The sequence below is a fragment of the Moschus berezovskii genome, chromosome 2, assembly GCF_049115385.1.
Source record: "Moschus berezovskii isolate FMDL1 chromosome 2, NW_MosBer_1.0, whole genome shotgun sequence".
Classification (NCBI taxonomy): domain Eukaryota; kingdom Metazoa; phylum Chordata; class Mammalia; order Artiodactyla; family Moschidae; genus Moschus; species Moschus berezovskii.
In genome coordinates, this window is record NC_142461.1 from 20,658,735 (window position 1) to 20,686,328 (window position 27,594).

The window sequence follows — 27,594 nt, forward strand, 5'->3', positions numbered from 1 at the left end:
TTTATGTTTTGCTTTTTTGCCTGAGATGCATATGAGATCTTATCTCCTGGACTAGGGATTGAACTCACCCCCTGAATTGGAAGTCAAAGTCAAAACCACTGGACCACCAGGGAAGTCTCTATTTTTAGACATTTGAATTGTTTTATTCAATTTTAGCTGTTGTAAGCAAGTCCTATGATAAATACCCCATATTTAGTTCTGCAATTTAACCAATGATTTCCTTTACAATAAATTCCTAAAAGTGTACTTCCAAGTCCAAAGAGGTAAAAACCTTTCTGAGGCTTTGGATATCTGTTGCTAAATTGCATTTTGCTGTACAACTGTATAGTTCCTCTGGGTATTTAAATATTTCGATAAAGAGGATCCCTTTGGAGGGTCTTTTGGATGGATCTAAGGTCAGTTTATTAACAAATGTTTATTCATATTTTATTTTTTGCAAGATTTGAGTCAGGAGAATTCTTTTACAGTAATCAAAACAGTTTTACAATTTATGCATCTTCTTTAACCTATAGCTGTAGTTCCTCAAAGGTAAGGAAACCAAGGAAAATATAGCAATGCAACTGGTTGGGCAGCAGCAATGAGCTGCACGTCTGCATCTCAAGCCTTGGGTCAGAGATGACTCTGGGGATGTAGGAAAACCATGTTAGCTTTCCTTTTGTTCCTTCTCTCCTCCTTTCCTTTTTTTTTTTTTTTTTAACCATTTTCCCCCAGAGACTTGAGTACCAAATAGAAGCTGCAGAAAAATACTTCCCCTATTCTTTGCCCCATCCTTTCCGCTCAGGCTTGTCTCAGGTAGTCAGCAACTAAAATGCAATAGAGGGAAATGCCACGTTTTATGAGGGTTTTGGCTTTCTTTATGTTAAGAGTGTGTTTTTGAAGGTTTCCCTCCTAATTCACGTAAACCTCATCCTGACATCGAGCAATCTGATGTTTGTTTGTTTTTTTTTCTGTCCAGTGAGTGGAGCCTTTTGGTACTTGCAAGAACACTTGGGTGTAAACTGTCCTACCTTGGAATCCTTTTTCGCCTTCTAACCCTGGCAATCCAGGGGGGCCTGGAGACCCTGGGATATAAGGACACTGTGTGCACAAGAGGCCTGGCTCCCCTGCAATGAGAACACACTTGCGTCACTCACAAACCCCACTCACAAACCCACACCAAGTCCTCAGAAAGGACTGAAATTTTCCAACCACATAATCATTTATTACATCTAAATTTTTTTCATGTAGTGAAAATTATGCATGTATTCATACATATCTAGGACATGTATATTCATAAAAAATAATTCATCTATTATATCTGCTTATTGTATCTGAGCTTTTCTTTTTTTTTTTTTTGCATTATAGAGAAGAAATCCTAAGAGCGCAGTAACAAACATTTACTATCTCAGTTTTTCTCTCCTTGAGTGCAGGATAAAACTCACATGCTAGGAATAGCCAATGATTTATTGCACAGGTGCTAAATAAATGATTGATTTCCAGAGAAATAAATACTATTAGATAATCCTTTTGGAAAAGAAGCCATCTGTGACTGTCTGCTATTTGGGATCATTGTCTCTGGGAAGTATAAAAGAAGTGATGATAAAGGTGATGAAAATGATTCATTCTGATCGACATCACTGACTGAACTAACCTTTGGGTCCACCGACTCCTGGGATACCTGGTGACCCTATATGGCCTGGAAGTCCACCAACTCCAGGTGGACCTTCGCGAAAAACAATACTACCTGCAAAGAGATAACACCAAAGCTAATTTTTTATTTAAGTATTTTTTCAACTAGCAAGTGTTTTAGTAATGTCTTTATTTTATATGCATTTCCCCATCTCTGTTTTGCAAGTTGAGTCTTGTGAAGGTTATCTGTAATTGAAAAGACTGACCAGCTTTCCTTTCACATCACACACATGATTTTTTTTTTTTTAAATAAGGATGCAGTTCTATTGCAGGTGCCCTGGGTTCCAGATTCTGACTTGAACATTCCTGAGCTTCAGGAGTTATGCACATCAGACTTGTCATCAATAAAATGAGGACACAAAATCGACATTTGGAAAAAAACCCAAAGGGCTAAGAGCCCTGACACATAGTGAAGGATTTTAGTTTAGTTTTGCTTTGTTTTCCACATAGATTCACTCTTTAACAGATTTGTTCTTAGACATTATGCCTATTAATAAGATAATTTCTTAGATGGTTGTTAGCCTAGAGGAAAGCTTTTATTTATTATTTATTTAGACTGTTTAGCTTATCAGATCCTTAGTTCTCCTGACCAGGGACTGAATCTGGGCCACGGCAGTGAAAGTGTCAAATCCTAACCGCTAGACCACCAGGGAACTCCCTTTACTTATTTTTTAATATTGCTCATACAACTAGGTTCTTAACTGAATTTCTTTATTAAGTTTTCCAGATTATTTTATTAATTTTCTATGTTTTAATAACATTGTCTATAAATGATTCCTCCTTTCTTAAAAAGATCTCTGGAAGATTCTTAAAGCTAGTAGGAGGGCTGAGTATAATACAAGACCTCCTAGGTACCTGCTAGGAAAGGCATTTTAAAATACATGGAGTGATCTGTATGTTCTTGAGGTTCTATATTCCTATCAGCCAACACATTTTGTGAAGTGACTTTGTCATAGGATGGGGAGAAAAGGACAACTTCATCAGAACCTTCAGGTACCATTTCACATCCTCTGGGCGGCAGCCCTGTGGTTTCTGACCCACTTTACTTGGCAGCATCTTGCCTCGGTTCACGTTGGTCACCTGTAGTTTCCTGCTCTGGGGCTTTCCTGCTGATACCAAGGCATAGGATGCCCGGGAAGCCATGGAAACAGAGTTTGGATGTGTGTGTGTATGTGTGTGTGTGGTGGTGGTGGTGGTAGGGTGTTAGTCCTATCCCTGGAGAAACTTTTGCCTCTTGGTCCCCAGGAAAAGTGTATCCTGAGACAAAGTTATACAGCTTCTTGGAAGATAGTCTCCAGGCACTGAACAAGAAGTTGCACTTGGCCTAGGCCAACGTGCTAACAGTCACTCCTTCTCTGCTCCACTCCTCTGTCCCTGCCTCCCTCTCTGTCCTCAGGCTACTGCTGGGCTGACCTTGACAAGCAGTCAAGCTTTCACCGGCAGCTAATAAAATGAAACACCAGTGGAAAGATAACACCTAAGGTCCCCACGGATAGCCAAGCTGCATGTAAGGCTCATTGCCCCGATGGGCACACCTCTGTCATTGGGCATCGCACACAGAAGGGCGCCAGGAAGCATCTTTACCTGGTGGGCCTGGAGGTCCCGGGAAGCCCATAGGACCTGGAGAACCAGGATAGCCGGGGGACCCCGGAGGCCCCACTGCAGTCTTTCCTGGGGGCCCTTGCTCCCCTTTACTTCCTTTCACACCGGGTACTCCAGGGGCTCCTCGGAGGCCAGGCCTTGATGACCCTTGGAGAAAATAATCACTTATTGTATTTAAAAAGTTCCCCGTGATTAACATATGTGTTTCAATTGCAAAAGTGAGATAGTCTTGTAAACGTTGTACAATCGAAAAGTATACAGAGCATATGAAACTAAGTGAATTTTCTTCTCTCCCTCACCTGTGACCTGGTTCAGCTATCACAATACAGCAGAGCTCAGACCACTCCATTCCCACAAGGTAACTTACGTGCTTTATTACAAGGGAATGAAACAGAAGTTGGGATTCACTGTAGTCTCTTGATTCAAAAGGATCTCAGGAGAAATTACTCAATACATGCTAAATATTTTGTAATTTTTTAAATTAGAGACTAGAAGGTGCCTATCTTTCAGTGTCTCAAATAAGAAAGAGAGAAAACTATAATTGAACTTTTGTTGTTGTTGTTTAGTTGCTAAGTCATGTCCAACTCTTTTGCAACCCCCTGGACTATAGCCCACCAGGCTCTCTGTCTATGGGATTTCCCAGGCAAGAATAATGGAGTGGGTTACCATTTCCTTCTCCAGGGGATCTTCCTGATCCAGGGGTAGAACCCACATCTACTGCATTGACAGGAGTATTCTTTACTCCTGAGCCACCAGGGAAGCCCATTTTAAGTTTATTTCTGCCAATTGTCTTGTGTGCTGTGTGTGCTAAGTAGCTTCAGTTGTGTCCGACTCTTTGCCATCCTATGGACCATAGCCCACCAGCCTCCTCTATCCATGAAATTCTCCAGGTAGGAATATTAGAGTGGGTTGCCACTTCCTATTCCAGGGGATCTTCCTGACCCAGGGATCAAACCCACATTTCCTGTGTCTCCTGCATTCCAGGCAGATTCTTTACCACTGAGCAACCTGGGAAGACTGCTGGAAGGTGCTCTTTCTTAATATTTGGTCGGACCTCTAAAATCTCCATTTGCATCATTTCACCTTCAAGAAATACCTGCTGTTAAGAGTTTGGTATATATCTATGAAGACCTACAAGACCTTTTAGAACTAACACCCAAAAAAGATGTCCTTTTCATTATAGGGGACTGGAATGCAAAAGTAGGAAATCAAGAAACACCTGGAGTAACAGGCAAACGGCCTTGGAGCACAGAATGAAGCAGGGAAAAGGCTAATAGAGTTTTGTCAAGAGAACGCACTGGTCATAGCAAACACCCTATTCAAACAACACAAGAGAAGACTCTACACATGGACATCACCAGATGGTCAACACCAAAATCAGATTGATTATATTCTTTGCAGCCAAGGATGGAGAAGCTGTATACAGTTAGCAAAAACAAGACCAGGAGCTGACTGTGGCTCAGATCATGAACTCCTTATTGCCAAATTCAGACTTAAATTGAAGAAAGTAGGGCAAACCACTAGACCATTCAGATATGACCTAAATCAAATCCCTTCTGATTATACAGTGGAAGTGAGAAATAGATTTAAGGGACTAGATCTGATAGATAGAGTGCCTGATGAACTATGGACGGAGGTTTGTGACATTGTACAGGAGACAGGGACCAAGACCATCCCTATGGAAAAAAAAAATAATCAATGCAAGGGTTTATCAAATCTTTGCTATTTTGTTCTTGTTTTGTTTCCTTTTTACAAGATGACCCATTACAGAATAACAGTTAAAACTGAGGCCACTGTGGTTAATCCTTAATTAACCATCCTTGACCCTATTCTTCTTCCTCTTTCAAGAGGCAACCACTCTAATGATTGATGAATATTTTTACACTTTACAGAACTGTGTATGTACCACAAACAATATATGTTAAAATATAAAAACTGTAATCTATGTATCCTTAGGCAACTTGTGATACATTATGAAAACTATTACTTTAACCAAACTAATTGCCACAAAATTAATGTTTTTCTTTCTCTGTGCCTTTTTCTGAGTTTCAAGCCTCCTGCTCCACACCAAACTGCCTGACAGTTAAAAATGCCTGTGTGCTAAGTCTCTTCAGATGTGTCTGACTTTGCAATCGTGTGGACTGTAGCCTGCCAGGCTCCTCTGTCCATGGAATTCTCCAGGGAAGAATACTGGAGTGGGTTGCCATGCTCTCCTCCAGGGGATCTTCCCAACCCAGGAACTGAACCGGCATCTCTTACGTCTCCTGTCCTGGAAGGCGGGTTCTTTACCACTAGGGCCCCCTGGGAAGCTCGGTAGTAGTTAAAACTACTGAGGAGTTAAAAAGAGCATTTCTGTATCACTTTGTGTCAGTTTTCCTTCCTTTTCCCCTGAAGGTCCCAAAGTTAATGATGAAGAAGTTGGAAACACTTGTATATCAATTAATAAGCCATCACTCTTATGTAAATAGTGCAAACTCATTCGAAAGCAGCATGTTTTCCTTTTAATAGTATTTGTATTGGTATCTGAGAAACATGTACATACCAGGACTTCCAGGGGCTCCAGGGGGACCACTGGGACCTGAGGATACATAACCATAATTGTTTACAAAGATAGAAATATCCCCTCCTTCCATAGTTGAAATCTTAGATGGCAATACAATGATAATTACCAATACATTTTTCATACTTTGCCTCTACTCTCACATAAGTAAGTATGAGAAAAGTTCACTCATTTAGACAAACTACGAAGAAGAAACTAAGTTCATCTTCGATGTCTAACACTCAAAAACAGGAAGGGGGCGAAGTAGGGGATTAAGGGACATGAACTACTATGTATAAAGTAAATAAACAATAAGGACATATTGTATAGCACAGGGAAATACAGCCATTATTTTTTAATAACTTTACATGGAGTATAATCTACAAAAGTATTGAATACTATGTTGTATACCTTAAACCAATATTGTAAATCAACTATATATATATTTTTAAAGTAAATTACAGCGCTTTATCATCTTCAGATAACAGACATTTCCTAAGAGGTGTTCTATGTTTGGCACTTCGCTGGGATAATTCAGAGGCTAAAAGGTCAAATAGCTGAAATTGTCAACAACCTCAAGTTTGGCCTGGATCCATCTCAGATCACTTATAGCTACAACACCGGGTAGGGTTCTAACTCTTTGACGTACATTAGTAATTTGAAGTGAGTGTATCAGATTTTTTAGAACCTGTGTCTAATAATTATCTGTCCGTTTGTTTAAAACAATGAGAATTTTTACACATTTAAATAAAATTCTCCTTTGAAATCTTATTCATAGCAATCATTTTCCTGGATCAGTGGTTCTCAAGCCTGCTACATGTTAGAATTAATCTAAGGAGCTTCTATGACCTGCCAGTATCCAGGACCCTCCTCCAGGCAATTATATCAGAATCATGGGGAAGAATTGGGGACATGGTTCTTATTCAGCTGTTCTTGGGGGTTTCAATGTGCAGTGAGATATGAGCTCATTAGCCAAGATCATCTCAACCCACCAAAAGGGACAGAATATAAGTCAATGTTACTTTAATTCATGGTCTTGGAACTCAGGAACCAAGGGCTTCAGTTCCTTCTTGCCCCTATTTGTGTAGATTTGCTCAAATGAGAGCTGTTTGGGGCTCCATTTTCTCTTCTATAATCCCTCTGAGACTGGTAGTTTTGGACACTTCCTCTCCCTGCCCTCTGGCTATGTTAGTGTCTTCCTATCAGATGTGAATATTATGTTTAAAGATATTTAATTATGCATAAAAATAATCAGTTACTGTCTACTGTATACCACCTAAGGAATTTTTTTAAGGAAAATATGAAAATTAGGAAATATAAAAAAATACCACCACCTATGAACATTAGAGACTGCCTCTTTCCTCTTGCAAATTCTAGGTCTATAAACACATGCCTTGAAACACATTTTGCCATGAATGAAAGACACACGATGATCAGCAAATGCTTTAGGAAGAAAATTATTCTCACCCTGCGGGCCACGAGCTCCCTTGGGCCCTGGTAGGCCTGGAATTCCTTCATCTCCCTTTTCCTGATATGCGTCATAATATTCTGTCTTAAAGGAACATGAAATTGGAAAAAAAAAAAAAGATAGCTATTTATGGTAACTCACCAAATATAATTACTTCAATTTCTTCTTTTTTGACTAAAATGATACTTTCCTTGTTTTCCTGAATTCACAGGCTTATGTGTTAGAAAAACATGGCAGTTAGATATATGGGATGGGTAAATTTAAAACTTAACCTGGTATCATGACAGTGCCTATTTCACGGGCTTTCATTTAGAAATACATTTCATGATGTGGCCCAAATCATACACACACTCTTAAATATACATATACATATCTATATACACATGAGTATGCATATAGAAATTAAAGTTTTACAAAAGAGTAACTTCTTACAACGTATGATCAACCCTGATATTTTTTACTCTATTCTATTGCATTTTTAAAAAATGCTTGTCCTATGGACTACATTTATTTCAAAGTATGTTGGGACCTATACATCAAAAAAATACTTCATTGTTTCTCTAAATTTCAGGACAGCATTGATCTTCAGAAAAATGTTTCCTGAGCCCAAGGACTGAGGATTATTAGTATTTCTGAAGTGATCAATGGACCTTCTGCTCACTTCCTTAACCATCTCCTTCCAAAGAAGAATTTCCTCTGAAGTCAATAGAAGCTGCAGAATTATGTGGAATTGAGCATTAAAAAATAGATGGAAATATAAAAGTTTTAAAAAACTTTTTTCATATATTGATGGGGCCAATTAGCTTACTGACTTGTTTAAAGAACTATAACAAGAACTGTAGTTAAAACTATATGCATAAAGTGAAAAAAATAATTCATAATAATAATAACAGTACAATAAACTCCTCCATCATAAAATCCATCAAGATATGTATGTACCTTCCAAGCATTGGCAAAGTATTTTCACAAAATAGCCTTTCATCTTCCCAGCAACCCCTTAAAAGGATCTTGGGATTGTCATCTGAATCATTTGCTTGCAAGGTAAAGAAGCTGATTTCTGGGACCCTCCTTCAGTTACTGAGTTAACTTACTTGGCCTGGGGGGTCTGGGAACTGCATTTGTAGGAGGACAAAAACACACTCCCCCGGTGACTCCTCTGTCACCAGGGACCTTTCTGTCGCACCTGCAGGTCTTAAATGGGAGTTCTGCTCTGCACTCTGAGTGTGAGAACCACTGTCATTTGAGGCAGCAAAGGAAGGTACCGGGAACTCAGAGCCTGGTCCCATTCACACTCATCTCCGCAAGCTACAGAGTCACTATATACAGGGTGGCCACCCTGTTGCCAGGAGCTGACGGACATCAAATCCATGTCCATGTGGGAAGGAGAGATCTCTTGCCTCTAAGGAGCTTAAAAGTGAAAGTGTTAGTTGCTGAGTCATGTCTGACTCTTTGCAACCTGTGGAAGATAGCCCACCAGGCTCCTCTGTCCATGGAATTCTCCAGGCAAGAATACTGGAATGGGTTGTCTTTCCTTTCTCCAGGGGGTCTTCCTGATCCGGGGATCAAATCCAGGTCTCCTGCATTGCAGGTGGATTCTTTACCATCTGAGCCACCAAGGAAGCTTGGGCTGGGGTCATTGGTTTTTGCAGGCCCTGAATTAAACCCAAAGTTGAGCTTCTGCTGCCTTATAGTTCAGGGCTGTCACAACAGGGCCCAGAAGGTGAAGTCCTTCTCCCACACCCCTGGTACCTGAGCTGTCCTTCACTGCTGCCTTCCTATGCTACTCAAAGGTGCAGGATGACCTTAGGCCAGCCCTGTTTAGACAAAGGCTTTTTCTTCTCTGCAGGCCAGGATGGGCATTGCCAGTGCATTCCAGGGACCAAGTAGGACCAGATAAAAATATTTGTCCATTATTGAATGGACAAATAATGACAATAGCTATTTTTTTTTGCCCTGAATTGATAAAAAGGTAAATACTATAATCTCTATCATAGCAGTTAATAAGGGACACTGATTCAAAATTTCCTTGATATTTGGAAAGACTTGATCAAGCATAATGTTAATATTGTCCTTCATTACACTTACTGGACCACGAAATCCTGGAGGGCCAGAGTTTCCTTTCCACCCCTGTATTGAAAGACAGTTACAAATTATAAGCACATTAATCAAAAGTATTTACATGTTAGATATACTTAGAAATAAAAATGCATAGTTAAACAAATCTATGCTAAAGCTGATGTTATTTCTATGAAATGTACAAGTCAAATTAGCACGAAAGGGATATTGACTTTTGATTATTTTCCTGGAGGGCCATATCTGAGGCAGAAATCCTATCTACAAGGTCTGGAAGAAGTGGCTCTTGTTCTCTAGGTTTCTTCCACATCACTCCCTTGAAAGGATGTTTGCATCATTGCATGCTCTCCCTGTTCGCACCTGGACAAGAGGCACAGGGAAGCCAGGCCACGAGTTGTAGGCAATTCCCAGTGTCCCAGCTATTGTCAACCTTTCTTACTGAAGAGGGCATTCCAGAAAGCTCCAGTCACAGGTCCCTTCCAACTCCTTCCTCACGGGAAGCTGAAATCTCACTAGTCCTAAGCCAGCTTCCACTGCACAAAACAGGTTTAACATCTTTCCCTTCAGGTGTTTAAATAAAGCCGCCACAGCTCTCCTTTCTTCTTAACAAATATGATGAGGTATTTTAGTGAATTCTGCAACTCCTTGCACCGAGTTTCAGCATGTGGGGAGGAAAAGGATGAGAAAACCCAACCAATAATAAAAGCTGAAATTAGATGTTAGGAAGGGAATTACCTTAATGCCATCTTCACCCCTTAACCCAGGGAAACCCTTGTCGCCTTTGACTCCCTAAGAGAAGAGCAAAGTGAATAGATCAGAAGACACACTGATAATCAATTTCTTCTGTAGCAAGCAAAATGCTTTAAACTCCTTTTAGAGCTGGGGGGTGGGGAGGGTGATCAGATGACCTCTCTCCACCGAGAGGGTGTAACACTAAAAGTGCATGCATACTCGGTCGCTCAGTTGTTTCTGTCTCTGCAACCCCATGGACTGTAGCCCACCATGAGTGACTCTCAAAAACCCTTCTTGGTCTAATAGGACTGACTTTCATCACATCAATGTGCCAAGTCACGTCTTTACCTCAGTGCCAGGAAAACCGGGGGCACCATCTTTTCCAGGCTTTCCCTACAACAAAAACAAAAGAAAAACATGTAACTTACGGATACTTTAATAAACATGAAAAACTTAAATGATACAATCTCTTGATCTTAGGCAAGAAAGCCTAACTGAGGTTTCCCTCAGTTATTAGAAGGAAAACTATTAATTGCAGAACCAACGATGACCTTCTTCTGCCAGGAAAGGCAGAAGCCAGTCAGACTGGGAAGTTAGAGAGGGTCATGGGATTCTCCAGGCAAGAGTTAGACATGGCTGAAGTAACTTGCCACACATTCAGTATTCCACTGTATATATGTACCACATCTTCTTTATCCATGCATCTGTCAATGGACACACGTTGTTCCCATGTCCTGGCTAAACTAAAGTTAGCCATCCAAGCTTAGAAAGAAAATCAGGGAAGCACTGAGCAGAGAAGTAAGCAGGAAAACTCAGAAAGAGAGGGGCATTCACAGTCAACGTATTTATTTGCAATGTTGGCAATTCCCTGAACTGCAGACGTGCCATATTTAAATATACATATAAAAGGAATTTTACAGTGTTTAAAGAGACAGAGCTGTCTAACTATTATGGGATTAACTATTATGGTGTGTCGTGTGAGTCGCTCAGTCGTGCCCGACTCTTCCTGACCCCATGGACTACAGCCCACAAGGCTCCTCTGTCCATGAGATTTTCCAGGCAAGGATACTGGAGTGGGTCACCATTTCCTTCTCCAGGGGATCTTCCCAACCCAGGGATCAAACCCGGGTCTCCTGCACTGCAGGCAGATTCTTTACTGACTGAGCTATTTCCATTATAAAATTAAAAATAATATTAGTTGAATATTTTTCTTAGAAAAAATATACTTTTCCCAGTGTAGATTTTTAGTTTTTAAACAACGAGAGTGCTGCATACTGGGTACTATGGGCTAAGTCATTTCAGTCCTGTGCGACTCCTTGTGACTCCATGGACTGCACCTGCCAGGCTCCTCTGCCCATGGGGATTCTCCAGGCAAGAATACTGGAGTGGGTTGCCATGCCCTCCTCCAGGGGATCTTCCTGACCCAGGGATGGAACTCTCATCTCATGTCTCCTGTGTTGGCAGGCAGGTTCTTTGCCACTAGTGCCACCTGGGAAGCCCTAAGCATCTTATACTTGCCACCTATAAAGTCCTGAGTACTGACTAATTTTGAGCTTCCCTGGTGGCCCAGATGGTAAAGAATCCACCTACAATGTAGAAGACCTGGGTTCCATTAACTTAGGCTGCACATGACACTGATTTCCAAACTCACCTGCGGGCCTGGTTCTCCAGGAGCACCTTTTTCTGATCCATAAGATTCTCCAGGTGGCCCCTGTATCAATGAGAGTTAGGTCAAGTTTTGTAAATTAGCGATCTTTGACTTACATCAATTTTTATCAACTTTTCCCTTTCGTTAAAATTTTTGAAATGATAGGTTATCTAAGTGAGACATCTTATTTATGAATATCAAATTAAAAACAGATGTTATAAAATCAGATGCTGAAGATAAATCACAAGATGGGTGACAGAGGGTGCATATAGAACAGTGCAGGTATTCTAGTTGGAAGCGGCCATAAAATAATTCTAGTGTTTATGATCCCTGCAGTAAAATGCTATCATGCTTTAGCTAATAGTAAGCCTTAAAGGTAGATCTTATGCTCTAAGTTTCTACTTTTAGTTTCAAGGGAACTATATGATTCTAAGTGACCTACGGAGGGTCCAGGGGGTCCGGACTGTCCCATGGCTCCCTGGTCTCCCTTCTCTCCCTTGAGGTCCTGTCACAAAAACAAATTGAGGTCATCAGAAAGAGAGCAAACAAGATATTATTGACTACATTTGGAAAAGTCCTCTAGCTGTCCAACGAACTGAATTTTCAAGTTACATATATACCTCCTATTAACATAACCCATCTCCATTCCTCACATTTTGAATTTTATACCTGTGAACCCCCTGAAACAATACACAAACATTTTGTGTGCTGCTTTTTATTTTTTGAATTGGGGTATAGTAGATTTACAAATACTCTACTAGTTTCAGGTGTACAATGTAGTGACTTAAGGTTTTTGTATATTATACTCCATTTATAGTTGTTATAAAACACTGGTAATATTCCCTGTGCTGTACAATATATCCTTTGTACAGTCTCTTTTTTAAAAAAGAAAGTAATTTAGATCAAACTATATTAAACTAATTTAACTCCTGAATCAGTTTTCTGTAAGCACAATCAGATCATTTCTATTTTACTCTCATTTTTAATATATTGAAATTATTTTCACTGAGATCAATTATTTTCTGAGTAAGTGTAATAGTGAGGATTTGAGTCATTAATCAGGTTTATTTTGGCCTTATCATATTTTATTAATATTTTGTGAAAATATAATTTTCAAAAACATCATTTTTTTTAAAGTCATTTTTTATCCCTTGGTCAAATTTCCCAGCTCTTAATGTTCTCAAGATAAGACTTTTTAAAATCAATTTTTCAGCCAATAAAGCTTTAGATTTTATTAAATTTACTTTTGTTGATTAGTTTTGAAAAGTTCAGTTATTTTCCTCAGGCAATATTTTTTCCAGTCTTCAATGAGAGTTATTATTTTGGTCATATAAAACTTCACCGTGTTTTAACTTATCAGCTTTGTTTGATAACTTCTATCATTAAAAGTAGTGGCTCAAAAAAAAAAAAAAAAGTAGTGGCTCAGAGGTTAAAGCGTCTGCCTCCAATGCAGGAGACCTGGGTTCGATCCCTGGGTCGGGAAGATCCCCTGGAGAAGGAAACAGTAACCCACTCCAGTATTCTTGCATGGAGAATCCCATGGACGGAGAAGCCTGGTAGGCTACAGTCCACAGGGTCGCAAAGAGTCGGACACGACTGAGCGACGGAACGGAATGGATCATTAAAAGTTAATTATATTGAAAAGTGATGGCTAAGGTATTTCTTTTAGGGTGATGAAAATGTTCTAAAATTGCCCACAGTAAGTTGCACAACTCTGTGAATACATTAAAAGCCACTGAATTGCACATTAAATGGGTGAATTATACGTTATGTGACTTATACCTCAATAATGCTGTTAAAAATTAATTATAACAAAAATCCATGAATTTCTTCTTTAAAATGGTGAAAATTACAGCATGTAAATTATATTGCAATCAAGGTATTATCAAAACAATTAATCATAATTTAAAAAAAGAGATGATTTTTATTTACGTTGTTGTTTAGTTACTCAGTCTTGTTCGACTCTTTTGGACCCCATGGACTGTAGCCCTCCAGGCTCCTCTGTCCATGGTGTTTTCCAGGCAAGAGTACTGGAGTGGGTTGCCATGTCCTTTTCCAATTTCTTAGTTAATCCACAGGAAAATTATTAGCTTCCCCCTCACTCCCATTATCTGTCCCAGACATTTCAGGATCAACCTAGTGTCTAGGATTGGGGTATTATGCTGTGATGCACTTCTGAGCATCTGATTCAATTTTGTTCCCTGGTCCTTCCAGCTACCCCAATTCGAGAGCAAAAAGCATGTGATAATTTCAGAATAAGAGTCACAGTGTCCTTGGAAAGGAATGGGGTCACAGTGCTTTGGGGTTATAATGGCAGGGTAAAAATGTCCCATTTGATTATGATAACACTCCACCCTTATTTTTAGGCCATTACCATCCTTCCCTGGTGGCTCAGTGGTAAAGAATCCACCTGCCAAGCAGGAAACACAGGTTCAATCCCTGGGTTGGGAAGATGCCCTGGAGAAGGAAATGGCAACCCACTCTAGTATTCTTGCTGGAGAATCCCATGGACAGAGGAGCCTGGCGGGCTACAGTCCATGGGGTCATGAGTCAGACATGACTGAGTGACTAGATAGCTAAACAACCATCCGGTTGGATCAGAGACACACACCCATTTTGTTACCACCTATTCAAAAATACGCATTGAAAACACAGCCTGTGTTAGGAACAGTGAGAGGGATGAGGATACGGGGTGAGCAAAATTAGATTGAGGCTCCTCCTTCAGCAATCTCGAAAGTGACTTGCCTTGGGCCTTCTCCACCTCATGTCTTCTAGTTCTTGAGAAAAAGATGGGAAAAGAATAGAATCCAGAGACCCAGGCTGGCTGGACTGCAGTTAGGTGCTGTTACTGTTTTTAGTCACTAAGTTGTGTCCGACTCTTTGCAACCCCATGGACTGTAGCCCACCAGGCTCTTCTGTCCATGGGATTTCCCAGGCAAGAATACTGGAGTGGGTTGCCATTTCCTTCTCCAGGGGATCTTCCCAACCCAGGGATTGAACCTCTGTCTGCTGAGTTGGCAGGTAGATTTTTATTTTTTTACCACTGGGCCACCTGGGAAGTGGACTTAGGTGACAGAGCTTATAAAAGAGGTAAGGGATCACAAGGGCCTCATGGCAGAGAGAAGAGGGCCTAGTAATAAAACAGAAGAGTTACCGTTCTGTTATCAGGGCCAGTTAGAGTCACAATAACTGTTCCTGGTGGTCCAGGTGGTCCTGTCAATCCTTTCACACCCTAAAGACAAATACGCTCAGGAATTAAAAAATACTTAAGCTTCAGAGATCTACATTTCCTCTTTAGTTCTCACCTAAAAAATAAAGCAAACAAAACTTGAGACACAGCAAATACTTTGGTTTCAATGTGACTTAGTAAATAACAAGTGTATTAGTAAGTCTTTTGTTGGTGGTGGTCAGTTGCTCAGTTGTGTCTGATTCTGTGACCTCATAGACTGCAGCACTCTAGCCTTCCCTGTCCTTCAGCATCTCCTGGAGTTTGCTTAAACTCATGTGCATTGAGTTAGATAGATGCTAGCCAACTATGTCGACCTCTGTCGTACCCTTCTCCTCCTACCTTCAATCTTTCCCAATCTGGTTCTTCGCATCAGGCAGCCAAGGTACTGGAGCTTCAGTTTCAGTAACAGTCCTTCTAATGAATACTCAGAGCTGATTTCCTTTAGGATGGACTGGTTTGATCTCTCTGTAGTCCAAGGGACTCTCAAGTTCTCTCTGACACCTCAGTTCGAGAGCATCAGTTCTTTGGCGCTCACCCTTTATGGTCCAACTTTCACACGTGTACATGACTACTGGAAAAACCATACCTTTGCTTACATGCACCTTTGTTAGCAAGATAATGTCTCTGCTTTTTAATATGCTGTTTAGATTTGTCACAGCTTTTTCCAAGGAGCAAGTGTCTTTTAATTTCATGGATGCAGTCACCATCCACAGTGATTTTTGAGCCCAAGAAAAGAAAGTCTGGCACTCTTTCCATTGTTTCCCCATCTGTTTGCATGGGACTGGATGCCTCGGTCTTCATTTTTTGAATGTTGAGTTTTAAGCCAGCTTTTTCACTCTTCTCTTTCACCTTCATCAAGAGGCTCTTTAGTTCCTCTTTGCTTTCTGCCATAAAGGTGGTGTCATCTGCATATCTGAAGTTATTGATATTCCACCCAGCAATCTTGATTCCAGCTTGTGCTTCATCCAACCTGGCCTTTCTCATGGTATACTCTCAGTTCAGTTCAGTTCAGTCACTCATTCGTGTCTGACTCTTTGTGACCCCATGGACTACAGTATGCCAGCCTTCTCTGTCCACCACCAACTCCTGAAGCTTGCTCAAACTCATGTCCATCAAGTCAGTGAGGCAATCCAACCATCTCATCCTCTGTCATCCCCTTTTCCTCCCACCTTCAATCTTTCCTAGCATCAGGGTCTTTTCCAGTGGCTCAGTTCTTCTCATCAGGTGGCCAAAGTTGGAGTTTCAGCTTCAGCATTAGTCCTTCCAATGAATATTCAGGACTGATTTCCTTTAGGATGGACTGGCTGGATCTCCTTGCAGTCCAAGGGACTCTCAGGAGTCTTCACCAATACCATAGTTCAAAAGCATCAACTCTTTGGTGCTCAGCTTTATTTATAGTCCAGCTCTCACATCCATACATTACTCCTGGAAAAACCATAGCTTTAACTAGATGGACCTTAGTCAGCAAAATAATGTCTCTGCTTTTTAATATGCTGTCTAGGTTGGTCATAACTTTTCTTCCAAGGAGCAAGTGTCTTTTAATTTCATTTTGGAGCCCCCCAAAATAAAGTCTGTCACTGTTTCCATTATTTCCTCATCTATTTGCCATGAAGTGATGGGACCAGATGCAATGATCTTAGTTTTCTGAATGTTGAGTTTTAAGCCAACTTTTCCATGCTCCCCTTTCACCTTCATCAAGAGGCTCTTTAGTTCTTCTTAACTTTCTGCCATAAGGGTGGTGTCATCTGCGTATCTGAAGTTCTTGATATTTCTCCTGGCAATCTTGACTCCAGCTTGTGCTTCATCCAGCCTGGCATTTCTCATGATGATACTCTACATATAAGTCAAATAAGCAAGGTGGCAATATACAGCCTTGACATCCTCCTTTCCCGATTTGGAACCAGTCTGTTGTTCCATGTCTAGTTCTAACTGTTGCTTCTTGACCTACATACAGGTTTCTCAGGAGGCAGGTAAGGTGATCTGGTATTCCCATCTCTTTAAGAATTTTCCAGTTTATTGTGATGGATCACCGTCAAAGGCTTTAGTGTAGTCAGTGAAGCAGAAGTAGATGTTTTCCTGGAATTCTATTGCTTTTTCTATGATCTGGTTGATGTTGGCAATTTGATCTCTGCCTCGTCTGTCTTTTCTAAACCCAGCTTGTACGTCTGAAAGTTCTCAGTTCACATACTGGTGATGCCTAGCTTAAAGGATTTTGAACATTACTTTGCTAGCATGCAAAATGAGTGCAATTGTGCAGTAGTTTGAACATTCTTTGGCATTGCCCTTCTTTGGGATTGGAATGAAAACCGAGTTTCCAAATTTGCTGGTATACTTAGTGCAGCACTTTAACAGCATCATCTTTTAGGATTTGAAATAGCTCAGCTGGAATTCCATCACCTCTCTAGTGATGCTTCCTAAGGCCCACTTGACTTCACACTCCAGGATGTCTGGCTCTAGGTGAGTGGTCACACCATTGTGGTTATCTTTGTTATTAAGACTTTTTGTTTTGTTGATTAACAATGTTGTGATAGTTTCAAGTGGACAGCAAAGGAACTCTGCCATATATATACATGCATCCATTTTTTCCCCAAACTCCCCTCTCATCCAGGCTGCCACATAACATTGAGCAGAATTCTTTGTGCTATACAGTAGTTCCTTGTTGATAATCCTTTTAAATACAGCAGTGTATACATATCCATCCCAAAGCCCCTAACTATCCCTTTCCCCCATCCTTCTCCCTGGCAATCATAAGCTTTTCTCTGAGCCTGTGAGTCTGTTTCTGTTTTGTATACAAGTTCATTTGTGTCATTTCTTTTTTTGATCCTGCATGTAAGGGTATCATCAGGTATTTCTCCTTCTGTCTGACTTGCTTCACTCATATGACAATCTCTAGGTCCATCCATGTTGCTGCAAATGGCATTATAAAATGTGCTGTTTACTAAGGAACCTAAAATATTTTGCCCACAAATAAACCATAGTATATAAATTACCCGCTCTCCTTTCTGTCCTAGCACGTTATCACCCATGTGACCCTGTAAGAAAAGACAAAACCAAATTATTTTTTTTAATGAATACAAATATACAGTCTAAGCCCATTAAAGTTCCAATGTTTGTAATCAAACACTTACATTTTAATCGTAATGTTAGGATTGTAAAAGTTACTTTATTGCTTGGAGTAGAGTGGCAACATGTTTCTTTTAAAAGGAGAGATCTTAAAGTGCAGAAAGTTGAAGGGAGTTACTTAAAAAAGCAAGTGATGGCATGAAGGGGTGTAGGGTGGAGGAGGAAGCCTTCTCAGAGGACATTTTTTTAGGCTTAGCCAGCCACCAGCTAGTTTTGAATCTGCTGGCTGGATACGTAACTTCCTGATGCCCTGTTTTCTAGTCTTAAAAATAAGAGGGATGTGTAGCTAAACTTCAGGATTCTGAAATTCAAAACTTAAAACAGAATTCAAGCTAACCTGACTTCACTAGTAAGTTAGAACATGAGCTAAGTCTAATGTGAATCATCTCTCTTCAGTAAATCTATTGTTTCAACCAATGTCTCTGTTTCTTTGCTTCTGAGTTTGCAGATTTTCATCCCGTTAGGCCACAAGCAGTAGAGAAAAGCTCAGGATGACGAATCAAAAGATTTTAAACTTTAGTTCTGCCAATTACTATTTGATGATTCACTTAACCTGAACCTGTTCATCTCACAGAGTATGTATGTGTGTGTCTCTCTGTGTATATACACACACACATCAATGAAACAATAAATGTGAAAGCACCTTGGAAAGTATCCTACACACAAAGGCTTACCTGATAGTAAGAGATATTATGTTTAATACTAGTTTCCTGGTGAGGTTCAGCCCTCTCTCAACATTTTCTTACTTAAACTAATGAAGGAGATCAGACTATCCAGCCCCAAAATACACCACTTTGGCAGAAGAACTCTTTTGTACTGAAGGCATTTGAGAAACAGGGGATGCAGAAAAAGTTCTCTCCTTCTCCCTGGGCCTCAAGGCAGGGCATAGATTGCCTCATGTGAATGTGCCACCCTCCCCTCTCCTGTACACAGAAGAGAAGACAACTCATCATGGGAGACAACACCAACTTAAACCTGCATAAACAAACTTCACTGAAATAACCCCTATCTTCCATTATTTTCACCCATATATTTACCTTCCCACAATTTGTTGCCCTTAGAAGCTCACAACCCACTTCCTATGTCTTTATACTTCACCACAAATGTATCACCCTTTGTTAAAACAGTATACAAGCCTCTGGGTCTGATTGCTTCTTTGGGGTTTTCATTTCTGTGAGGTCTCCATATGCATATGAAATCAACCTTTTTTCTCCTGTTAACCCAGTCACTGAACCTAAGAAGATAGAAGAAAAAGTTTTTTTTTTCTCCCCAATCCTAACAGTTTTCTTTTGTAATAGAAAGACATGCAGGACCCTGTTTAATGAGCACATGAACAGTCATCTTTTATTTTCTAGTATGAAGACAGGTTGGTTTGGGGAAGCAGCCCAGTACAAAAATGTATAAAATAAAGTACTGGGAGATCGGCAGGACTATGAGAAATGGAAAATTATGGACTAGGAATCCTTGCTGTTTTCCTGACAAGGAGCTCCTTATAATTGAATTAAGACTCTTCGTATCAGAGATCAAGTTACTGAAGTGCAGGGAAAAGAGAAGAAAGAGGTGGAGAACTGTTCACGTCCCCGCTGGGGATTCTCGTGAGTCCCAAAGAGAAGCCCCGGCAGAGACCCGCATGTGCAATCAGACTGAGTTGGCTTTTAGGTTGGTTAGGATGTTCTGGCTGGTGCAACATATAGATTACAATCTACCTTAGGTCCTGGAGGTCCCATGCTTCCCGGAAAGCCCTAGAAAAATCCATCAGTTAAAATTACAGCAGGTAGTGCACCAAGCCTACAACTCTGTTTAAAATCTTTAAGCTGTGATTCTTTTATTAGTTACAACGTCTATTGCAATGGCTACATACTCACAAGGAATCCTGGAGGGCCAAGTGGACCCGCAGGTCCAGGAAAACCTGGAAGGCCTGGCAAACCCTTTAAATGAAGAGAAGAATTAGAGTAAGTTTAAATTTACTTCTTACTGAAGAACAATGTCCATTAGTTAAATGCCTTAAGTTATTTTAGTAAAATCAGAGCATGATGTTTCCCATTGATGCCTGCAGTTAACTTCAGTGAAGGCCACGTGCTATGTATAACCACCTGGACTATCCTGGTGGTACTACTTCCAGAAAAATAACCAAAGCGTTTGCTTTACTTTAGAAGACTTTTAAGATTTTTAGAAAAATTTCCCTTCCCCGCCTCTCTCTGTCTCTCGCCAAGCATGCTCCTACCTCTGGACCCTTCCAGCTGCGTCCCTCTGCCTAGAATCCTCTTTCCCCAGACGTCCATCTCTATGACTCACTTCCGCTCCCTTTTCTTGTCTTTACTCAAGCATTATCCTTTCCATGGGCCTTCCTGTGCATCCAGTCTAAAGCCACAGCGCTTCTTCTAACTTAGACACTTCCTATCCTCAACCCAACATTCATTTTTCTCCTCAGCATTTATTACTATCTAACACTATACACAGGTGGTAATTTACATTTTGAAATACTTTCTCCTTCTAAAAGGCATGTTCCATGAGGGAAAGAATTTTGGTTAAACTGTTTTTGGGGATTTGTGCGCTATGGTATCCCAGAGCCTAAATAGCTCCTGATACCTAACAGGCAGGCGGATGGTAAGGCTTTCTTGTAGAACTGAAGGTCCCACTCTTGCGCCTTCAGCAGCAGCACGTTGTTGTACATTGCCAATGCTCAACACACGTTTAAGGGATACATCGTGTCCCAGATTGCTACTCTGTCCTCGTACTAGATTCCTCAACCTCAGCATATGACCCCTTAATGCTTCCTAAGCAAACAAACAAGCAACAAACTAAGAGCCATCGACTTTCGTGTCTTTTCTCAAAAGCCTATGACGGGGCTTCCTTGGCGGTCCAGTGGTTAAGAATCCGTCTTGCAGTGCAGGAGACACCAGTTTGATCCCTGATCTGAGAAGATCCCACATGCCACTGGGCAAAATAAGCCCACGAGCCGCAACTACTAAGCCTGCGTGCCGTAAGTGCCGAAGCTCGCACGCCTGGAGCCTGTGTGCCACATCGAGAGAAGTCACTGCAGTGGTAAGCCTGCACACCGCAGCTAGAAAAAGCTCGAGAGCAGCAACAAAGACCCAGCACAGCCGAAAACAAGTAAATAAATAAAACTCTCTGATGGCTTCTAATTGCATCACTGCTCAGTTTTGCAGCCCATCCTTCACCAGCTGGCATGGCTCACTAGATGGATGTTCAACAACCTTAACTCAGACTCTTTGACTTGTTCAGGCGAATACCAATCTCTACCCAGGGATTTTCACATATACTCCTGAATTAAGATATTTCTAATTAATCGGAAAGTTAGTATCAAAAGACTCCTTTGAAACATGAAGTAAAGGATATTCAGCTGAACAGCTGTTTCTTTGTATATATTCTGGATCTCCCTCAGGCTAACAAGCATAGATGTCAGAAAGCCAACTATTCAGCAGGAGAAATTTGCATTTAAATAAAATATCACTATCACGCATACTTTACAATAGGACTGTTATTTAATATTACAGTTCTAAATTGCATTCTATATGGGATCCTGGATTTTGACAAATACTAAGAGGAACATAACCATTCCTTGAAGGCTCCTCCTTAGATTTAATAAAGCTTGGGTGATTGAGACTTGAGAAGAGACTAGAATGCATATTTACAAAAGCATCTTTTTTATATGAGCTTAATGTAGCTTCTTATAATGAGGTGAAAGTTTTAGAATAAAATGAAATATATAAACAGGAGAAACATGAATGTGACAAATATTTTTAAGAGGGTGAGAAAGACATAGGGAGAGGAAGAGAGAGAGAGAGAGAAGAGAAGAAAGGGGGGGGAGACAGAGAGGGAGCGAGATGGAGAACGGCAGAGGCCTTCTCTGAAGTGTGTACCTGGAATCCAGGAGCTCCTGGCAACCCAGGGTCACCTTTTCCATCAAGGCCTACACCTTCTCCTTCAGCAGGAGCGCCCTTGAAAAGGAAATTCATCAAACATCAGCAGCATTGTATCTTCAAAACATCCTTAAATGATTATTCAAGGTCATACTGTTTCAAGGATAAGTGCTTCCAGGATATATACTTAGAGAAATGCTATAGGATTTTTTAGTTATTCTATTTTGAAGAATTCAAAGCATTTTCATGTTTTCTAAAGCTGACCTTTGACTATAGAGTGAAGACACAAGAATAACTGACCATTTCCCAAGACACCAAAATGAGTGGCACTTTCTGATCTAGAATCTGGAGCCCTGAGCATAAAATCAGTTCTCCTTTCCCAGACCTTATTTTCCTAAAGGATGATACATAGCTTGCATTCCTTAAGACATATTTATGACAAGAAGTAGAAGACCCTCAATAGGAATAGATATCATTTCTGAATTCATCCAGAAATCTGATTTGTAATGACACATCTTAAGGGATGTGCCTTTCATATGCACAACTAGAGATTTTTCAACAATAACATGCCACAAATCACTTACCTTTTCTCCTTTCAAACCAATGACACCCTAGGAAAAAGAGCATCATATTAATAACTAGAAGCAAACCAAATACAGAACATCCCTGCTTTGTCCTTCTCTCTGCTATTCTGCCTTCTCTTCCTGCTGCAAGCTTCCTAATGGCTTTTACATTTGCTCAAGTCTTTCTCATTTAAACAAAGTGTGTATCAGTCGCTCAGTCGTCAGACATCATGGACTGCAGCCACCAGGCTCCTCTGTCTATGGAATTCTCCAAGAAAGAATGCGGGAGTGGGTCGTCATTCCCTTCTCTAGGGGATCTTTCTGACCCAGGGGTTGAACCTGGGTCTCTCACACTGCAGGCAGATTCTTTACCATCTGAGCCACCAAAAGGGAAACCAGTCTCCCCCTGAATACACTGCTTCATCCTGTCTTATCTATCCTTCCTGTCATCTATAAATTACTCACTTTGTTCGTCCCCACTTATTCCTTAGGCCCATATCTGCCTCCTGCCTCCATCTGTCATGGAAATGTTGTTGTTCATTTGCCCAGTTGTGTCCAACTCTTCGCGAACTCCATGACTGCAGCACACTAGGCCTCCCTATCCCATATCCCTTGCTAAAGTCTTCAATGACTTTGATGTTATAGAAACCAAGGACAAAACATTCGTTCTTGTCTTACTGAACTTCTCAACAGCACTAAGAAGCTGTCTGTTACTCGCCTTTACTGGAATTTGGTAAAACGGAGATGAGTCCAAAATGGAATCACTCCTGTTAGGTCCAGTGCAGTAAACCAAGACTTAATACCTGCGTTGACTGTGGTTTTAACCTTCTCCAGGAATGTGACCTTTGACTGGCCAACCTGGAACTTCCGAGTCAGCACTAATAAGATACTCCAGCCAATAGCCCCTTCTGTTCCCCTTAACAGGCTACCTTGTCTAAGACAATGCCTTCTTTGTTAATAAAACAATACACCCTTTGCTAAGAATGTCATATTTCCATTCTCTCTCTGACTTTAAAATCCTTTGCTATCTATGGCTGGAGGCAACTCTTTCCTTGCTGGATAGGAAGCAGCTGGGTTCGTGAATCATCCAATTAAGCCAGTTAGATGGTCAGATTTACTCAGCTGAGTTTTTATGGTTTAAACATATCTTTCCTGGGCTTCCAGAATATACCCCTCTTGCTTTTCTTCTACTCCCAGGGCCCTTCTTCCTTTACAGGCTCATTGTCCTTGATCTCCCTTCACATGCTAGAGCTCGCTAAGCCCCACTTTCAAGGCCCTTCTCTCCTCTCCTCCATCCTTGAGTCACCGCCACCCATCCAGGTGTCTCCCACTGTCTATCCCGGATCTCTACTTCAACGTCTCAAAAGCAAAACAAAGTCTCAGAGTGCAAACCCCAGTGCATCTATTCATTCCTTTCTCAACTACTGGGCTCCCCAGGTGGCTCAGTGGTAAAGGATCTGCCTGCTAATGGAGGAGACACAAGAGACATGGGTTCAATCCCTGGGTCGGGAAGATCCCCTGGAAGAGGGCATGGCCACCCACTCCTGTATCCTTGCCTATGAAATCCCATGGACAGAGGAGCCTGGTGGGGTTGCAAAGAGTAGTCAGATGTCTATTGTTGACTGACCTCAACTCCCTCAAGGTCATGACAGATTTCTGTATATGATCGTTTCAAAGGAAACTCCTAGTACTTGTACATCATGTCTTGGATGGGGAGTCAGAAACATAAACCTACCGGCATCCCTGGGTAGCCTGGTGTCCCCCGAAGTCCTGGGAACCCTGGCTCTCCCTGGAAGACACATGAGGCTTATCATTCTTCTTAGTTGTTCTAGAACAGCCTGCTGTGATATTTCCCCTGTTCCTTGCTTCCAACCCTGCAGCAAATTTAGACAAAGTAACCCAAATTCCTCACAGCTACTGGATCATGAGGCTAAAGACCAGAAAACCATTATCTTAACTGAAAACAGGATTAGAATCTACTGTTTCTCAAATTGTGCATCAACGGCAAAAGGTTAATTGTGCCAAGAACTTTTCAATGGCTGCTTCCTTGAAATTTTTGTAATTAGTCCTTTCCTGGCCACCATCCTGGGGCAAAGAAGAGTGCAGTCAGGAGGCAAAGGAGACGAGTGCACATCGGAAAGCTCAGTGTTTCTCTTCCGACTTTGCATTCTAAGCTTTAGTTTCTGATTTATATTCAATCCCAACCTCAGATGCGAATGTCTGTTTGAGTCCTAGTCACCTTTCTGTGGAAGAATGTGAGAGAACTTCCTTAAAACATAATCTGAAAGTGAGATGGGTGGAGGGAGGGGGGATCGGGTGCAGGCAGTCAAATGGTACTCCAAACTCCCAGCTATAAGATAAATAGTCCTAGGGATACAATGTAAATGTGAGAAATCTAATTAACACTGTTAATTTTTTAAAGTTAAGAGAATAAAGCCTGTGAATTATCGCACACACAAAATGTTTTCCTTCTTTAATTTTGTATCTATAAGAGATGGTGAGCTCACTAAACTTAGCACGATAATCATTTCATGATGTATGTAAGTCATTATGCTGTACACCTTAAACAGGTAGTTCTATGTCTCAATTATATCTCAATAAAGCTGGGAGAATAAAGAAAAAAGCATGAGAAGAAAGAAAATCATCACCTTTCTGTCCTGAAGACGTTATACCATTCAGTTCAGTTCAGTTCATTTGCCTAGTCGTGTCTGACTCTTTACGACCCCATGAATTGCAGCATGCCAGGCATCCCTGTCCATCACCAACTCCCGGAGTTTACTCAAACTCACGTCCATCAAGTCGGTGATGCCATCCAGCCATCTCATCCTCTGTCGTGCCCTTCTCCTCCTACCCCCAATCCCTCCCAGCATCAGGGTCTTTTCCAGTGAGTCAACTCTTTGCATGAGGTGGCCAAAGTATTGGAGTTTTGGTTCTGGCCAAAACAACATTTCAAGGAAAGACTAGGCCATCTCATTGCTATGTCACCCAGGTTTATTCATTTAGCAAAACACTAACTAACCATCTCCTGTGTGAGAAGACATATACCTTGGAACCGTTGCATCCTGGCAAACCAGCAAGTCCATAAGGTCCAGGATGGCCCGGGATGCCCTAAAAAAACAGAGAAAGTCTCAAAAAGAAAATATGATCAGGCTCTGGCCCAGGTACAAACAGCGTACACAGTGGGAAAAGATGGGCTAATTTAGATAGTTATTTAAGTATAAATGGTTATTTAAATAGTTAAGTAGTAAACTGGCTATTTTAGATAATTGACATTAAAATCATAGGAAATAACATAGGCTAATTAAAACCATAAATTATCAAGTGAGATATATTATTTAAGATAAAGCAAAAGGTCTTTCTATACAAAATGAGTCCATTAACATGCTGTATTAAGCTGGGGGAAAGGAGAAGAGGGAAGGGTACATAGTGGTAACTATCTGATTATTTTTATCCTGTGCTATAAAGTAGATTTATCAAATTCTATTCTGTCTCATCCCATCCCATCCCACCCCAATCTATTCCATTCTATTCTGCTTACATTTCAGGAAATGCAATTTGACTTGATATCCTATAAATCCACACTCTTAATACACTATAATCCTGACATTCTCATCATGAAGCCAAAACATCATACTCATTTTCTTATGTTGGTGCTTTAACATCTTTATTAAAATGAGCTTACTCATTATTCCATTCACACATTTTCTCACTACTTACTGGAAGTCCAGGAGGACCTGAAAATCCTGGTAATCCAGTTATTCCCTAAAGATGTAGAAAAGAAGAAAGATGGCAAGAAAAAAACTAAAAATGTTCAACCGATAAAACATGATTTATCATTCCAATAACCCCATTCTGTAACAATAATTGAGAACAGCTAAAAGCTTTTTTGAAACACACAAAAAAGCTTGACAAACTTTGTAAACCTTACATTTATATAACTTTTAAAAAGAAACGATTAAGATCATTTTTGGCTTTTTGGGGGGATAGATTTTTTAAGGCATAATTTGCATAAAGTGCTCCAATCTTCCACAAAGAGATTGAGGAATATTTACCTGTGTACATACGCACATTTTGGTGATTCCCACCCAACCAGACACAGAACCTCTCCACCACCCCATATGGTACCCTCATGCAACCTTCCTGTCTTTTTTTGTTTGTTTGTTTTTTTGTTAACCTTCCAATCGCTTAATAACTACCCCCAAGCAAGTAACCACTATGTAGATTTCTACCATTATAGACTGCTTTTACTTGCCCTTGAACGCAATCTACAGAAGCGGATCACACACAACCTACTCCTTTGTGACATCGGTATAACTTTTACAGTGCTGGGGTTCTGTTTACTTTTTTAAAACAAGATTTTTCATCAAGCAGGATAGACTGGTTGGACTACTAACCCTCACGCCTTTGGCACCAGTCAGTCCTGGAGATCCTGGAGAGCCCTAGATCCAAATGCAAAAAACAAAAGGTAAGCACTGTGACAATTACTTGGCACTAATAAGCCCATACATGAAAGGTCCTAGTTTTATTCACACGCCACACAGTTTTGCTCTTGCGATTATTTCATTGTTAACACGGTTCAATTGCTTGCTTGTTTCATTGGCGCTATAGTTATTTATCCGAAAGGACAAACAGAAATCCATTCATACCCCTGCTACTCAAGGTGGGGGGTCCAACAGTAGCATCATCTGGGAGCTTGTTAGAAACGCGCCATCCTGGGTCTCCCCCACCTCCGAGACCTATTGATTCAGAATTTGCATTTCAACAAGATTTGATGATGATTCTTGCTCACATTAGTGTCTGAGAAGGGCTGCGGGAAAAGCCCCACATTAGCCAGACAGCTGCCGGGGCTGATAAGGATGAATGACACAATTACAACGGCAGACGAGAATGGCAGGCGATATTTCCGTGCATGAGAACTACTTTATTAACAAAATGTGCTTCGCAGGCACAAATAAATAAAGAGCAAACCGAGAACTGCCTGAACCAGAGATAAACTTGCTTTGAACACACAGTGCGTACACGTGGAGGTCCTGTTTCTTAGAGAATAGCCCCAAACAAAACTGTT

At 40.8% G+C, this 27,594-nt stretch overlaps 1 protein-coding gene across 2 annotated transcripts in view; it reads right to left on the minus strand.

The window, feature by feature from the left end:
• Positions 1-27,594, minus strand: part of COL4A3 (collagen type IV alpha 3 chain) — a 157,358-nt gene that overhangs the window by 41,867 nt on the left and 87,897 nt on the right. Inside the window, exons 4-23 of one of the 2 annotated variants that reach the window (XM_055398538.2) lie at positions 26,924-26,968; positions 26,247-26,291; positions 25,575-25,637; positions 24,265-24,318; positions 22,551-22,577; positions 21,967-22,044; positions 19,948-20,010; positions 19,789-19,824; positions 17,950-17,991; positions 14,885-14,962; positions 12,173-12,235; positions 11,734-11,793; positions 10,431-10,475; positions 10,086-10,139; positions 9,363-9,404; positions 7,277-7,361; positions 5,813-5,848; positions 3,253-3,417; positions 1,631-1,723; positions 1,008-1,103 (exon numbers count right to left, since the gene is read on the minus strand). In XM_055398538.2, the coding sequence (XP_055254513.2) occupies positions 1,008-1,103; positions 1,631-1,723; positions 3,253-3,417; positions 5,813-5,848; positions 7,277-7,361; positions 9,363-9,404; positions 10,086-10,139; positions 10,431-10,475; positions 11,734-11,793; positions 12,173-12,235; positions 14,885-14,962; positions 17,950-17,991; positions 19,789-19,824; positions 19,948-20,010; positions 21,967-22,044; positions 22,551-22,577; positions 24,265-24,318; positions 25,575-25,637; positions 26,247-26,291; positions 26,924-26,968 (1,270 nt within the window). The remainder of the gene's footprint in view (positions 1-1,007; positions 1,104-1,630; positions 1,724-3,252; positions 3,418-5,812; positions 5,849-7,276; positions 7,362-9,362; positions 9,405-10,085; positions 10,140-10,430; positions 10,476-11,733; positions 11,794-12,172; positions 12,236-14,884; positions 14,963-17,949; positions 17,992-19,788; positions 19,825-19,947; positions 20,011-21,966; positions 22,045-22,550; positions 22,578-24,264; positions 24,319-25,574; positions 25,638-26,246; positions 26,292-26,923; positions 26,969-27,594) is intronic. The other variant, XM_055398539.2, reaches the window with a different exon arrangement.